Source organism: Xiphophorus maculatus, chromosome 20 (genome assembly GCF_002775205.1).
Source record: "Xiphophorus maculatus strain JP 163 A chromosome 20, X_maculatus-5.0-male, whole genome shotgun sequence".
In the NCBI taxonomy this organism is placed as follows: Eukaryota; Metazoa; Chordata; class Actinopteri; order Cyprinodontiformes; family Poeciliidae; genus Xiphophorus; species Xiphophorus maculatus.
This window is the reverse complement of record NC_036462.1, coordinates 2,403,344-2,420,096: the sequence shown is the minus strand read 5'-3', so window position 1 is coordinate 2,420,096 and position 16,753 is coordinate 2,403,344. Positions and strand designations below refer to the sequence as shown.

General features: G+C 39.3%; 1 protein-coding gene across 1 annotated transcript; it reads left to right on the top strand.

The window, feature by feature from the left end:
* The first annotated feature begins 622 nt into the window (after nt 1-622).
* LOC102230038 (thioredoxin reductase 1, cytoplasmic-like) lies at nt 623-16,188 on the top strand. Its single transcript, XM_005807810.3, has 16 exons — nt 623-974; nt 3,995-4,055; nt 5,664-5,773; nt 7,189-7,296; nt 7,467-7,539; nt 7,622-7,741; nt 7,828-7,970; nt 8,351-8,466; nt 10,074-10,299; nt 10,494-10,586; nt 10,949-11,025; nt 12,496-12,652; nt 12,743-12,850; nt 13,812-13,907; nt 13,986-14,120; nt 15,346-16,188. The coding sequence occupies exons 1-16, from the start codon at nt 858-860 to the stop codon at nt 15,406-15,408; spliced, it is 1,803 nt and encodes a 600-aa protein (XP_005807867.1). The 5' UTR covers nt 623-857; the 3' UTR covers nt 15,409-16,188.
* Nucleotides 16,189-16,753: the final 565 nt, after the last annotated feature.

Here is a 16,753-nt window from a genome sequence, read left to right as displayed (position 1 = left end):
ACCAACAACACAGAATCACATGAAGCCTTTACCCAGTTTCATATGATTGAAATAAAGATTGGAAGTCAATATTTTTGGCTCTTGGCCAAAAATGAAGTAATTGCTGCAGTGTATAATTTTTGTTTTAGCGTGTTTTAACCAGCAGGTGGCGAAAGACTCCACTGTATCGAGGAGTTCATCGATTGAGACGAGTAGTGCTAAAGTGCCATAAGCTTTGGTCATCTCTGACGTTTTTCTTTCTTACCCTAAACAATATTACTTAATAAAAAAATAAAGTTTACAGCTTCGGTTTTTGCTTTTTTACGCTACTTTTATAAAGTTAGGATATTTTACCTTTATCTTCATATGGCTCTCATCACCAGTAATTTCTTATATTATATTTCTTTACATAATTGAGTTTATTTCCACGGTATTCTCACTTTAACGTATCAGTTGAGTAATTTGTTCCTACATGGGCGTGTTTTAATGGGCGACGCTGTGACGTATCTCATAGTACCTTCGTTTTGTATCAGACTATTTGGTCCGTGGGCGGGGTTGTTCCAGTTCCATACAGATCACTATGAACCGCACGGTGAGCACGGTAAAACATAACAAGCGCACCCATAGGAGTTAGACAAGAAAATGCTGGAGACTGTTGGCGCGGATGATAGACTACTACCTGCTTTCAGAGCAGCGACAGGAATCGAGGGCAGATTCACTGTCCTCCTGTGTCTGGTGTTTTATCGCCCCTTATAGACTTTAGGGGCGTTATTAGAACGGAGAAGTAACTGATGCAGGTAGTTAGCATTTAGTTTATTATTTTTGGAAAGCCGTCTATCGGAGCTTGCTTTGCGCAAGCCGACGGAAATAGCTGAAAAATGCCTCCCATCGAAAAAGACACCGGCAAAAATGAACTCAAAACTAAGATACAGAAGCTTATTGACTCTAACCAAGTGGTGGTCTTCAGCAAAAGCTACTGTCCGTATTGTATCCAGGTAAGTATTTTTCGCTTAACCTAATTGAGTAGACCTTGCTTATTAGCCCGGGTCGGAAACTTCGATATTTCACCCGCGAACCTCACGGGGTGGGCTCGGCCTAATTGCTGGAGCTTTGCGTCGATGCTGCCACTCGGCCTCTGTCTCTTTAAGACGCAGTCCAAACTTAATATAGTTTATCTGCCTGTTCACATCTCTAAACGCAGTGGTTAATCTGAAACCGAGCAAACCTCGTATTCGCTTTGGGGAGTCTGTAAATGTGGCAAAACCTTTGCTTGCATAATATCTCGCTCTTGGCATACCTGACTATATTTTTCTTTTTGTTCTTTTTAAATCTGAGGCTTAAGACAACCTGTTTTCACACATTGTTTCTCTAGTAGTGGAAGTCAACTGTCACGTATTTTTGTAGTGACGTACCATAACGCATATGTCATGCCATTAGTTGCGTATTCTATATAAAAAAAACACATTTCTTTTAGCAGTTTGTCATTAATTAATAGTAACCTAAATAAAATATGAAACTCCTCCAGAAGAAGACTTTTCTGTAATTCTAGTTTTCTTTTGGATTAAAATTGTTTTTTTTTTTTTTTAAATTTCCCTACAGTTCATGAACCATGGTCGTATTTTTGTTTTATAAAGTTTCAGGGTTAACATTATTATCCTGATAGAGTATACCCAAATAATATTTTGGCTAAATATTAAAACCTAACAACAAAAAATAAGTTTTACACTGTAGCTGAAAACCTCAATGTATGTAATATAATGATATAACACACAGAAGTCCATAAGTGTGAAGCAAAAAGAAACAAACATGATTCTCAACATTTTTTTTTTTTACAAATAAGTCTTTAAAAGTGTGGCATGAAGTTGTTTTCATCCTCTCTTTACTGCTGTTAAGACTTGAGGTGTTTTTGGGAACTCTACCGGACTAACAAATTAAATTAAATGTAAAAAATCCTTTTATTTATCCCAAAGGGAAATGAAATGCTTTTGTAGCTTTACATCATCAAAGTATATTCATTTGATTTCCATCTGGAATCAATAAAATATTTTTGAATTTGAATTGTGGATGGCGACACGGGGGTGGGGCAGGAAGGATCTCCAGTAGCAGCCAGTGTTGCAATGCATCTATAGAAGTCTCTGACTAAAGACTGTGCTGTCCTGGACGACGTCATCGGTCGTTACCAAGCACTGCTGATCCGCCTCACTTGCTTATGCCACTCCTTTTAAGTCGTTGTCTGGCTGAATCGCAATGAACTGATTTTTTATTTTTATTTTTTTAATGCTGATTTAGTAATTGATAAATTGTTAACTGAAGTATACAGACTGAAAAAAGGCAATTTGCTGAAAGAACACACTCAGAGCTGTAGCTGAGCCAAAACTGTACAAACATATCTACATTTTGCATTTAAAAATAATAATAAAACACTTGATAAAAAAAAAAAATTATCCTCAATTGGCAAAGTTTTAGCTTTGCTTTTCACGTTGATGTTAGAGGTATGTTTTTTTGTTTGTTTGTTTTTAGCTACAGATTTATTCTTTACTACATTTCAAGCAAAAATGATTTTTTCTTATATAAAAATGGCTTTAATTTGCTTATTTGAATTTTTTAAAATGCATTTTCTAATATTGTATGAAAAAGGTTTGGATGAAAAATCAGCAGACTTGACTTTTTAAAATCAGGTTGTCAGAATAATGTTTAGTTTCAGTGATGCTCCTGACCCGTTTGACAGAATCTCAGATAGCTTCCTAGTCTCATTTCTTCTCAGATTAATTTACACACATGTGGGTTTCTTTCCCAAACTCCTTAAGTTTGTATCTGATAAAAAAAAAAATCAATTTCCTTTCACTCCACAGTAAATATAATATTTTATGTTGTTCCATCACAAAAAGAATCCCATGTGAAGTCCTTATGTGAAGCACTGCGTACTCCCACAGCTTTATGGGTGGAGTGAGTTGCTGTGTGCCAGATGTTGTGCGGTAACCTTCTGCTCACAAAAATGGTATTTTTTTAGCCCACAAAATGCTGATGCATGTTTGGATTAGACCAGAGCTGTTTGCCCTCAGTCCTGCTAAATAGAGCTGCAAACCTGAAGACAACTTATTTTATTATTTCTGTTTTTTGCTCGGTGTCCTCTAGTGCTTTGAAAGGTTCCGTCAGATAAAATCGATTATTATTGTCAACTTATTTTTGAGAAAATATCTACAGAAGAAAAGAACAGTTTTATTTCTATTTACTTTTTAAAATAACATAAAACGTAGGAGTTTTGTGGAAGCGCTTTTTCCATTTCACTGTAACTGGGAATATGAATCATGAAAAAATCTTAATCTGATCATATTGATATCAATATGATCAGATAATAAAACTGTAAAATAACCGTTTTATTATCATTTCAATAAAAAGATTTCCATAGCTCCCATCTTTAGTACCGTTTAGTTTTTTTGGGACGTTTGGAGTCTCTGGAAAATTGAAAAAAAAAAGTTTAATCTTGTATATAAAAACAATCTGCCTAGTTTTTGCACAACACTACAGGTTGGTAGGCCTGTCATAACAAATTTTACTGTATAAATTATCTGTTATTGCAATGAACAATAATATTGTCGTTTTGAGACTATTTTCAAAAAATACTAATGATAATGCAATTTCACGCTCGCAAAAAAAACAACTTTAATTTTGTAAAGATCACTGCAACTGGAAGATATTTAAAATATCCAAAATAATCAAATAACCTAAAACGACATCCAACAGAAGCCATAAATAAAATGGATTATGAAGTCTCTGTAAACAGAATTGCCCTTCAAAAAGTATGAATCAACAGAATGGAAATCATCAACCCAATTTTAATTCATCATTTGATTAATTGGTACTGTGACAGGCTTGCATGTCGATTCTGCATGGTACTGGTGCTAGTTTGTCTGTTTCCATTAGAAACCACTCCAATGGTAACAGATCCTTTTTGAATATTTTCATCACTCGTAAAATGTTTTTATTTCAAAATGTAAACCGGTTTTGTGTGCAGGTGAAGGATTTGTTCAAGGAGCTGAAAATCGAGTTCAACGTGATGGAGCTGGACCTCATGGGTAAGACTCAACGTTTGTCCTGACTGCAAGCCAGTTCAAACCTAATGCTGACCTTTGAACTGGAGAAGGGCCAATATTAATATCTGTATCAGTCCAGATATTGAATAAAGTATTGTATTTGTTCTAGTATGAATCAGAGCAAAAGCTCCAGCATCAGATTAGGGTGATGTGGTTTGTAGGACAAACAGCTTCAGCTTCACTCCTGTTTCTTCTTTTTAAACACAGACAGGGAGCAGAAAATACCTACTAAATCTGCCAGAATCAACTCATTCTTAAAGCTGCAGCCTGTAGATTAGTGGATGGATGGCAGTTTTGTTTTAAAGTTTACAGCCACTCGATGAGCTGTGATTGGCTGCTTTTAATTTGGGTGAAAGTGTGAGCCAATCAGCAGCAGCTGGTGCTGCTACATGGCCGCTGTGTGTTACATGGACAGTGAGCGGTCACATGTCAGACAAGTTCATCATGATCTATACTGACTGCATGCTAAGTGAGGCGTCTCTGGCTGAACATTGTTTTAACCTTTCCTGATTATGCTGAGAGTAGAGAGTTGGTTGGTTAATGGAGCTGCTTCCACTAACTAGTTTACTCTGCTGGAAATGACCGTTCAGCCATGACAGCATGGCTGATGTCCACATCCTTTACCAGAACTATGTCAGCTCTGAACTCCGGCTGACTTCCAGATGAAGAAACAGTTTTTTGTATAAATGTTAGCATTAGCTGTCAGTTTGAGAGCACTGATGTGAGACGTTCAAGCTGGCAGACAAGCATTTCTGGTCCAATACTTTGTTCATCCAAGGCTGGAGCAGGAGATGAAGCAACTACTGATGACTTGATAAACTTCCTCCACCCGGACCGGTTGTTGCACCCAGAACTATTTCTTAACTCCCACATCTGTGTTGACATTTTGGCTATCGACTCTGAATAGTTGGACGTCTATGTAGGCCTGTCCCAATAAGACAGCAATCAATTAATGGCACGATAAATTAAAACGAGGTCAACAATTTCCATTTGCATGATTTATGTTTTTTTTCTTTTTCTTCCAAAAACTGTATGATAAAAGTCTTCAGTCTGGTGTTTTGGTCTCAACTAGACCTTTGTTTTGAAGGACAGTTGTGTGTACAGAGACTTTATAATTCATTTTATTTGTTGTTTTATTTATTTTAGAAATGTAAAACTTCTTCCATTTCCAATGTTAGATGTTGATTAGAATTTAAAGTTTGTTGATCTTTGAGGATGTGTTCTTGCATTACTATGCCATTAGAGTTATATTACTAGAAAATGGTCTCAAAACAATATTATCATTTGTCACTGCAACTTCTGGGACAATTTGTCATCCAGCTAAACTTATCTAGACCTCCGTCTATATTCCTACTTTTATTTAGAAGGAAGTAAAGACTGTTTAGGAGTTCTGTTTCCTCTTCTTTATTTTCTTTGTTTTTCAGTAACTTTATATCAAACAAGAAACATAATGGAACAAAATAAAAAGTGTGTCACTAGGTAGAGAAGAGCTTGTTGTTCTGCTGCTCTAAGTGTTTTGCATTTCGTTGGCACATAATCCCAACAAACCTGCTTTCTGCCCCACACTGACACCATGACCTTTTTGTCCAGAGAATGGATCCAACTACCAGGAGATGTTGCTGGAGATGACTGGACAGAGGACAGTTCCTCAGGTCTTCATCAACAAGACGCATGTTGGTGGTTGTGACAAAACCATGCAGGTGAGGGTCAAATGACTTCAGTACAGATGATCTTATGGAGGGTTTGAACAAGCCTGACATCCCTGCAGCTGTAGCAGGTGGTTAATTGAGAAGCTGCCTGAGAAAAGGTATCAGATCAGTTAGAAACCAACTTCAGTTATAAAATAACAACTGATTGGACATCAGATCAGGAGCCAAATAGTTGATTAATTTCCAAATAAATCGGAGAGTTTACCTGCAACTAGGGCTGGAAGACATGACTGAAAAACTTATCATGATGAAAGCATTTCATACCAGTCGATATTGATGATTGTCAATAATTATCGATGAGTTGTTTGTTTTAAATATGTGAAATACTGCCAAACTGGTGATTTGATTTGTTCCATTTTGTCCAGTTTTCACTCCACTGTGGTTTTTTTTTTTTTAGCAGTTATGAGATAACAGTTGCAAAATCTGTTGTTGTTGCGCAAATTACTCAACAGGTTGTTGCTAGGTAACCAAAGAGTGAGTTAGTTGATGCCACAAACCTTGTTTAGTTTGCTGTGAGAGGTTGACTGGGTAAAATATTTCCTCTGCCAACATCTCCCAGAATGCTGTGTGGTTCTGGATTGGAGTTTAGTGACTAATCTATCAGATGTAGAATCTATTGACTTTGAATGCGTGTCTAACGTATGTATTTGCTGTTGATTGGTTAATAAGCAAACTTTTGAAATGTTGCAAAGAAGAAGTTGGTTTGGTGCAACTCAACCAGGTTACACAGTGTGATTTATCAGATGTTAACATTACACATACTTCTACTTCCTGTGATAGACAGGAAGTACAAGCTGCAAACTAGCACGGTCCACTGGACTTTGAAACCAGTGGGCATGAAAAAGAGTTTCATGCCTATGGTAAGGCACAGAGCATTCGCTACGCTGGGACTTCTTGGGTAAATGTTTTTCCCTGCTAGCTCTTTTCTGAAAATCAAGCAGATTATGTTGAATGTTGCCGTTTCCTCAACCTTTTCGAATCACATTCTTCAAAATGCACATAAAAAAAAACTTCTGTCAGAAACACAGCTACAGAGCAGTTCAGTTTAAAATCATCTGACAAACATATTCCACTCCTTATCGACTGAGGAAGCTGTGATGGTCTCTGTTGAAATACTCTGAGTTGTGTACAGTCCTCAAACATCCTAATTGATTTGCTTTGCTTTTATCTTCTGCAGCAAAACAAAGTGTACCTAAAATTGGAAATTGAAGAGAACAGGCACAAACTATAAATGATCTTTGTTTCTCAGTTCCATTGTGTGAAATCTAACTTTTTTCATTTTTGTAACTCAATGGGATACAAACACATGGTTGACTGTTGTAGTTGTTCCATCCCTGTGTAGTGTGATCCTCTGGTTTTCATTTGACCAGTGCATTGTGGGAACTTTGTGTTCATGTTTGCATCAGGCTCACAAAGACGGCAGCCTACAGCAGCTCCTCAGCGGGGAAAAGGAAGTGTACGATTACGACCTCATAGTCATCGGAGGTGGATCAGGAGGCCTGGCCTGCTCTAAGGTGATCTAGTAGATTCTGCCGTTCTGCTCCGGTTACTAGGCTACTGCTGTAGCAATAAAATGCCAGCAACCTCTTGAGCCATGCGACTTCTAGTGCACTGTCAAATCTGATGTAGAAGAGGATTGAAATATGCAACTCAATGACAATAACATTGGGTCTACTGCTAACAGGAAGCGGCCATGTTGGGGAAGAAGGTCATGGTGTTGGACTACGTTGTTCCCACACCAACAGGAACCACATGGGGTGAGATGCTTTGATATAAACCCAACTAGTGAATTCTGGCATGGGCAGCCATTGTTAATCTGAACCCTGTTGTCTTCCTCAGGTCTTGGTGGAACCTGCGTGAACGTCGGCTGTATCCCCAAGAAGCTGATGCACCAGACGGCCCTGCTGGCTACAGCCATCCAGGACGCACGAAAGTTCGGTTGGGAGTTTGACGAGTCGGGTGAGGCTGCTGACCGCTGAGATCCCAACACCCCAACCAATCTCTGAAAGAGGAATCTGGCTTTAACGGCGTCTGTCTGTCTGTAGTGAAACACAACTGGGACACCATGAAGACTGCAGTCAACAGCTACATTGGCTCTCTGAACTGGGGCTACAGGGTGGCGCTGAGGGACAAGAACGTGGACTACGTCAACGCCTATGCGGAGTTCATCGAACCACACAAAATCAAGGTGAGTGGTGGATAGTTACGTAGTCATGCATCATGACCTTTTTTAATTTTAGGCCACAACAATCACAAAAAACATTGCAATATCCTGGAGGGGGTGATTATTGGAGTTGTGTGATAAACTAAGTAGTCAGTAACTGAGGAGGAAAATAATACATGAACTAATGGAACCTTAGGAACCGCCTGCACAGATATTCAGCCCAGTTTACCCCGGCACCCCTAAATAGAGTCCACTACTTTGAACATGAGTTAACCAAAGTCATCATGAAGACCAAGGAACACAACAGACATGACAAACACACACAGAAAACAGTGTTTTACATCTTGTATGTGATCAGAGCTCTGTGGTGTAAACATTTTAAATGGTTTTCTTTGTTCTGTCAGGCAACAAACAAACGAGGGAAGGAGACGTTTCACACAGCAGCCAGGTTTGTGTTGGCCACAGGGGAAAGGCCGCGTTACCTGGGAGTCCCTGGAGACAAGGAGTACTGCATCACCAGGTGAGCACACTCTTGTTCTAGTCTGGGGCAGGTTTGTTGGGGGGCGGGGGGGGATGCCGCCTGTCTGTTTTTCTTTTCCCAGTTTGAAATAGTTTAGACAACTCCAGTCTTTCTGTTTTTGATTTTTTTAAAGTAGGATCCTATGCTGCTAATTCCAAAAGGGATTTTTTTTGCTGAATTTCTAAATGTCTTTCCAAGCCAGTTTGAAACCATTGGTTCAGCTGCAGTGTTTTGCTCTGTTTTAATAATGCAGGTCAGTGGACCGACATCCTGCTGCTTTATGAGCTCAACATATAAATCCCATTTTTGCAGTCAAGTTTTTAAACATTGTTTGGTCTTCTAATATCTCTAGTTGTTCATGAATCTTATATAAAATTGTTTGCATATCTCTAGTCATGGTTTGCTTTATTAATGCAGGTGGATTAATAAAATAAAAAACTAACATCCGTTAGTCGATATTAGTTATGCATTACCAGTCCAATAAATAAAACTGTGAGCAGGTTGGTCATGCGGTATTTGTTTGGTCATTTGATATTGATGCAGCAAAGGATTGTGGGAAAGTAAACTGAAGCAGAGAAGCATTGGTCTCATGTTTTCTTCCCCAAAGTTTAGTGAAAAGTACTCATATCTGTTCTTGGCCATAACAGAAACAGAAATATTAATATTGGGTATTGATATTAAATTACTGTATCTGTGCATCCTTATGTGTTATTTAAGGCAATAGACCACATACATAAACTTTCACAAACGTTTTTAGCTGAATGTATTTAGTTAATTGTATAGATGCTTTGGTCTTCTAATATTACCAGCTGCTACTAAATATAAATCTTGTATGAAATGGTTTACATAACTACAGCCTGCAAATCTATTTAGTAAACATCCAGAATGTACAGATGAACTCACTGCTCTTAAAACAGTTTTTATGATTCAAAACAGAATAAGTGACATGTTTGCTGGTGAAGTGAGCCTCAGCTTTATAGTTTCCTCCATCTGTTAAATCCTCTTAAACAAAATGCAACAAAAGGAGATTCAGCATTTATTAGATGAAATGTTTTAAATTACTTAGTAAATGCTGCTTGCCAATTTTTTTAAGTGTTGGTGTTAAGATGGCTGCTGGTGTTAACTTGCAGTTTGAATTCAGCTTTGAACACTAGAATATTCCCAGAGCTGGAAACTGCTGCATCATTTTCATTGGCACTGATAAAGTAAGTTACTTGACATTAATTATGGAAGCCAGATTTGTGGATCATAAAACTTACCGTTCTGCAGAGTTCATTAAACATTCTAAAAATGGGGGGACAAAAAAGTCATACAGTGCTCAAGCTTGAAATGAGAAACCTAGTGATGCACCGATCCACTTTATTTCAATTTCAGTTCTGATACCAATATTTGAGGTTTAATATCTGAGGTTTCGTATCGGCCAATACAGGAAAACGTAGCTCAAAGCTCAAATTGTCATTGATTTATTTCAATATCTGGACTGATACAGATATTGTCAGATATTACAGGTACAATACAGAATTAACAGACTGCTAATTCCAGTCTGTTAAATGGGATTTAATAATTTCCTGAGTTGCGGTTTGTGTTGTTTTTGCTCCGTTCACCAGTGACGACTTGTTCTCGCTGTCCTACTGCCCGGGGAAGACGTTGGTGATCGGAGCGTCCTACGTGGCTCTGGAGTGTGGCGGCTTCCTGGCCGGCCTGGGCCTCGACGTCACCGTCATGGTGCGCTCCATCCTGCTGAGGGGCTTTGACCAGGAAATGGCCAACCGCGCCGGAGCGCACATGGAGACGCACGGCGTCAAATTCATCCGCAAATTTGTGCCAACGAAGGTGTGTGTATGGGCACATGTCTGTGTTCTTCTTGCTGTCTCCCATAAAACGTGTCACTCTTGTATATTGTGTAATGGAAGTTGCAAATTATCTCTGCTGTTGCAGACTTTGCACTGTGCGTAACTTCTAATTGAGTCCTGTTTGATCTTTTTTTTTTTCCAAGCTGTAAATAAACATTTGTTTGTGTGTGTCAGATCGAGCAGCTGGAGGAAGGCAGCCCCGGCAGGCTGAAGGTGACGGCCAAGTCCACAGAGACGGACGAGACGATTGAGGACGAGTACAACACGGTGTGTAGATCTGTGATCAGCTGATCAAACATTCTTCACCTTATCAGTCCGTTTATATGGAATCTGAACCATTTCCTCCTACATCTTTTCTCCCCTCCCCCCTAATGAAATCCAAACAATTTTTTTTCCTTTTTGTTTAATTTGTCCTTACATTTATTTTATGACCAAACAGGTTAAAGTTTGACAAAGTAATTTTTGTGGGTCTAATTTTAGCAGCCTTGCAGCTTCTCAGGGGAAGGAAGTGATTTACTACCAGGGTTTTTGTTTTTTGTCTCCATTTAAATTCGGCCACTCCTATGCAAATAAATGAGCAACCCCGGAGGACTTCCTGTAACTAACCAGGCCCTCTGTCTGTCCCTCAGGTGTTGATCGCAGTGGGTCGGAACGCATGCACCGATAAGATCGGTCTGGACAAGGCGGGGGTCAAAGTGAACCCAAAGTAAGACTCCTTTGCTGCGCCGCCTCTCTCTGTGCTGTCCCTTTAAGACTGGACATACAGTCATGGTGATTCAGCACTTCTGGCTCTGCTGGGGGAGCTGAAGGGTGCTGGGGCGAGGGGGTTGGGTTGAGGGGGTTGTTACGGAGATATAAAAGGTGACTTGTTGGTAAAATGAGAATGTCAGCATGTGGTTACTAACAGGAAGTGAACTGCTAAAGTTTGATGATCAAAACCTTCCTTTTCTCATTTGTTTTTTTTTTTTTTGCTCAGCTTTTCTCTCATGACTTAATGCTGAAACAGATGTGAACGGTCTTTGACTGGACCCCAGGATCTGTTTGTGAATGACTTGGCAGCTGAGCCTGAAGCTGTTCTCAGTCATATGCTCTGGTCTTATGATCATAGTAACATACAGTCTGAGCTGCTGTGTGTATCAGTGAGCCTGTGAAATATTAACACTCTTCATGAAATCTAGTGCAGTGTTCAGGCTGACCTTGGACCCAATTTTTTATCTTTGCTGTGTCATGGTATGCAGTTCTCCAGTGTATAGTAAACCATGAGGATAGAAACTAAAGCTGATTTGTTTCTGCATTACTGGCTCATGATCAGAATGAAAGCATGTCTGATGCAAATGAGACAGATGGAACGTTTTAGATTCAACACAAAGTATTAATCTTTTATTGCTTTATTTTTGCTTTCTTTTTTATTCGAGTAAATATAAATATTATCACTAATGTCTATCAACTTTGACTTAAAATCAGACCTTGGAGCTTCCAAATCTGCATTTTATTGACTTATAAAACTAATCAAAACTAAATGCAGCAAAAGGGTTTTAAAGAAATTGTGACCAAATTATGTTCTTGTTGCTAAGAATGGACAAGAAAAGTAAAAAAAAAAAAAAAAACAGAAAAAAGTGGCCCTGGCCCTCGAACAGTTTGAACTTGATGATTTTGGCCCATTCGCTAAAATGTTTAGACATCTCTGCATCCAGTATATCATCTCTGTGTGTGTTTACTGTCACTGACCTGCTGGAAGGTCAATGACATTGATGAGATATAAAATATTGCGACAAAATTGCTAAGTTTGCAACTACAGGGTGACTATTGTTGACCTCGCACGTGTAGATGGGACCTGTTAGTGTTGCATTGATCAATGTGACTAAAGTTAAACTCGGTGAGTTTCTCTACATTTTGTTAGGACAGTACTCCTTAAATCCTAGAAATGTTCTTCACATGATGGAAGACTGATTTTGTAATTGTCTTTGTGTATCTGTGAAGGTTCAATGAAGGAGCTTTATTGTTTGTATTATTCTAGTTTTAATGTGTCTAATTTGAAGTACCTGATAAATGTTAACACCTCATTGATGATGAATGGTGACTTGAACTTGTCTTCTGCCTTTGTTATATTTAGATGAGTTTTAATCTTGGCGTTTCTTCCTTCCCTCCTTGTCAACCTGCTGAACTATTTTCCCAGAAATGGAAAGATTCCAGTGAACGATGAGGAACAGACCAACGTTCCCCACATCTACGCCATCGGAGACATTCTGGAGGAAAAGTGGGAGCTGACGCCCGTCGCCATCCAAGCTGGGAAGTTACTGGCGCGTCGTCTCTATGGCGGATCCACCGTCAAGGTACGGCCTGGTCGCTAATGCCAACTGGACGGTTTCTAAAACGGTGTGGGGCCCCCTGATAAATGTGTGTGTGTGTCCGTCTGTGTGCAGTGTGACTACATCCACGTTCCCACCACGGTTTTCACCCCACTGGAGTACGGCGCCTGTGGCCTGTCGGAGGAGAGAGCCACCGAGCTGTACGGCCCGGACAACATCGAGGTGAATAATTCATCAGATCTGATCAGGTTCAGCTGACTGGGATCCTGTCCACTTTGTCTCCTTGTCAAATAAGAGTTCAAATAAAATCCTGAAAATATTTCCAGTGATAGTCAGACTAGTTTCCTTTAAGTAAGTCTGATTTAACCAGTTTGTCTCAAGATCTGTAGACTTGCACTCATTCATTGTTGTAAGCAGGAAATTTAGCAGTTTTAGAATGACTTTTTAAATATTTTTGGAACGTATTAAAGGTGCAGTATGTAACTTAGTTTTTTGTTGTTTTTTTTTTTTAAAAAAGCATATATACATATTTGCTACAATTGTCACCATGTTGTGACAGTTTGAGACAGATAATCTGTGAAAAGATGGCTCTTCTCCACCTCCTGGCTGAGCTGCTGTTGCTGTTTGAAGAAACTCACCAAAAGCAACCAATCACTGGCAGGAAGAGCATCTTTGCGCTGTCAATCAAGCTCATGTACTTGCAGATAAATGTGTTAATGGTGGAACAACAAGTTAACGTGACAGGATGACTGTTTACATGCCGTCATTGGTAGCCATGCTAACTAGCCCAGCACTCACAACATGCTATGCTAGCTGCAGCGTAACAGAGAGCAGTAGGGGGATGAGCAGCACCACAAATGGGGGTGATTGACGGCGTTAAGACCCGCCTCCTGGCTTTGACTGGTTGTTTACAGATGTGAGTGGGAGAAGGCAGAGGAACTTTGCTTTTTTATTTATTTTTTTTAGATCATCTGTTTCTTACCATAGTGTCACAACATAGTGACTGATTCAACAAACATATAATATATACTGTATATATAAAGCTGTATATATTATATGTTTGTTGAATATTCAACATATATATATATATATATATATATATATATATATATAGCAGCTTTAGGGCTAAATGTTGTATTTAATGTCTCCACATACGTGTCTGACCTTGTTTTTTGTGCAACAGGTGTACCACAGTCTGTTCTGGCCTCTGGAGTTCACTGTGCCGAGCCGCGACAACAACCAATGCTACGCCAAGATCATCTGCAACAAACTGGACAGCGTACGGTTTCAGCAGATTTATTCTCCTCTCTCCACTGTTCTGTCCTCTCAGTTTATTGTTTTCATTGTCGCCTTTCAGGACCGAGTCGTCGGGTTCCACTACCTGGGGCCAAACGCGGGGGAGGTGACGCAGGGCTTCGGTGCCGCCATGAAATGTGGAGCGACCAAGGAGCACTTTGACGCCACCATCGGCATCCACCCGACCTGCGCTGAGGTAGGAGCAGCAATGCAAACTTTTTTTATTCTCTCTGATTTAAAATGTCAGTACAAATTGAGTCCTGAAGTGTAAAAAAGGGATATTTTACTTCCTGTGTGAGCATCCTGATGCTTCTGTTATCGTCTCCTAGACGATCTCTAATTGTCTTTAAGATGTTGAGTTGAATTATGGATCAGTTCTATTGTTGTAATGGATAGGGTGTATTAGCTTAATAATGGAGCAGCATTACGCATTCATTATGTTAATATGTAACAGGGCTAATTGCTGCACATTAGGTTGTTCTGTTTCCCTGCTGATGTTCTTTGAAGGGCAATTTTGCTTAGAGACTTCATAATCCATTTTATTTATGATTTAAGTTATAAATAGTTTTACAGTTGTATTTATTTATTTTGGTTTTTATTTTTGATATTGAAAATATTTTCTGGCTCCAGTGCTTGTATTTTTTTTTTTTTTTTACAAAATTTACATGTATTGGTGTTTTCAGAGGGCAAACTTGGATTATGCCATTATCAATACATCACTTGAAAATTATCTCAAAAAAAATCTTATAGGCTATTACAATAATTACTGGAACAATAGATCATTTAGGACAGTCATCGAGTGTTTGAGTCAAATGTTTAAAGTTGAGAGAAAATTTAAAAAAAAAAAGACTTGGTAATCATGTGTTGAAGACATTAACAAGACCTAATCACCAACTGTGAAGTCTTAAAGGCTATATTTAATTAATTAATGCAATTAAAATAAATCTTAATTTTTGCAACATCTTTTGATCCTTTATCTATGACTTGTCACTTTGTTTGCTGACAAGTCACAAATAAAGTGGGAAGTTGTTGGTGTGTAGACCAGTAGAGATGGGAAGTAGTCAGAGGTCTGGTGAATTTAAAAACAAATGGAAAGAAAAACCAAAAAAAGACACATGACCTTATTCTCTCTATGTTTTGACATCCTGACCATACTGACGCTGTACTACAAACCGTTTCACCAGAGAAATTATAATAAACACTTAGCCTGGGGGGAGGGGACTCCCCCAAGTAAAGCCTGGTGGCCCGCCAGGCTTACAGTACACTGAGGGGAAACTCTAGGCCTATTGGCTGCTACATTAAATATGAATTTATGTTGAGTCTTTTTACAAATCTTTCCCTGGAGTGCCAATAATTCTGCCTGCTTCTCCAGGCCTTTTACCAAGCAACATTCCCGTAACGATTGCCTCTTCCTCCTGCAGGTCTTTACCACCTTGGAGGTGTCAAAGAGGTCAGGTGGAGACATCACCCAGTCTGGTTGCTGAGGTTAAACCCCGCCTGTTTAGCAGGCTGCTCTCATATTGGACTCTATCCTGTCCTGCTGGTTCCCAGCCAGAGGTCACAGGGTCAAAGGTGCTTGTTTAGATGTCATACAAAGCACCAAGTGTCTGATGTGAAGGTAGCCTGCTGATCGGCGGGGTCACTCTTCTGGCCTCCATCGGTCTGTCTGCTTCTCAGAGGAGCTCCAGCACACACACCTGTGGGAACCTACATGTGTGTTTGGAGTGTTTATGACGTCCTAGCCCGTAACCTAGCACACTCAGGTGGGCGAGGATCGATGTCCTTCTGCAGAGGAACCCGATGGTGGCTCCAATCCTTCGTCCAAACCCCTCCCAACTGTTTTCCACTTCTTGCAAGCAGAGGGTGCAAAGACTGAAAACGGCTTCATGTGTGGCTTTAGTGTGTGTGAACATCACCATCATGATTCCACATGTTTTCTCTTCAATTCAACATCAGTCTGAAATGTATGCTTGTTCAACATGACCATTTTAAGTTTAGGAAACTTCTAAGAGAACATAATCTCTTCTGAGCCTGCAAGCTTCAAGATCTGCTTTTACCATTTTCAGTCTGAACAGCTGTGTTGGCCTGAGTTGTATTGACAGTTAATTTATCTTGTGTGTTCTGCCTCTGCATCGTGTATATAAAGGTACATTCAGTCTTCAGTCACTGTGGGACATTAATAATCTGTATAAATGACAAGTTAGTGTCAACTTGTAGACCACTGTTTTTCCTTCATACTTAATAAAAGATTTATTCACATTTAACATGTGGTAACATGTATTTCAGAGTCGTCTTTGAACACACCTTGAGGGAGTTCACTACTACTAATGCAGGAGTGACCCCACTGTTATGTTTTGAAAAATACAAATAATGCTCACTTATGGGAAGACAGAGCATACTATTTAAACTTTTTTTCTATAAGTAAACATGTTTTAAATGCTCCAGTATTCATGTTCTACAATTAATCGTATGGTCACAATATCTGAGCTATATTTCCATAATAATATTATTGGTCAAATATTAGTGTGTATTTGACCGTCTCTCTTTCAATTTGTGTTTGTTCCCCTCGTGTTAAAATGCAACAGGCCATATTTTCACATTACGGCGGTCACAGAATATGGTTTAACACCTGTGTGTTGCACCTGTGGCTCACGTGCTTCTGAGCTGCAGTTTGCCAGAGAAATGTTCAGCCAGAAAAAGAGAGGGAACCTTTCAGCTTTTTCCAAACAAATCGTGTAAGTTCAGTAGTGCTGTTTCATACATATGTTAGCTACATTATGCTAAGCTTGTTAGTAAGATTGCTAATGTTGACGTCACTGATAGACGCAG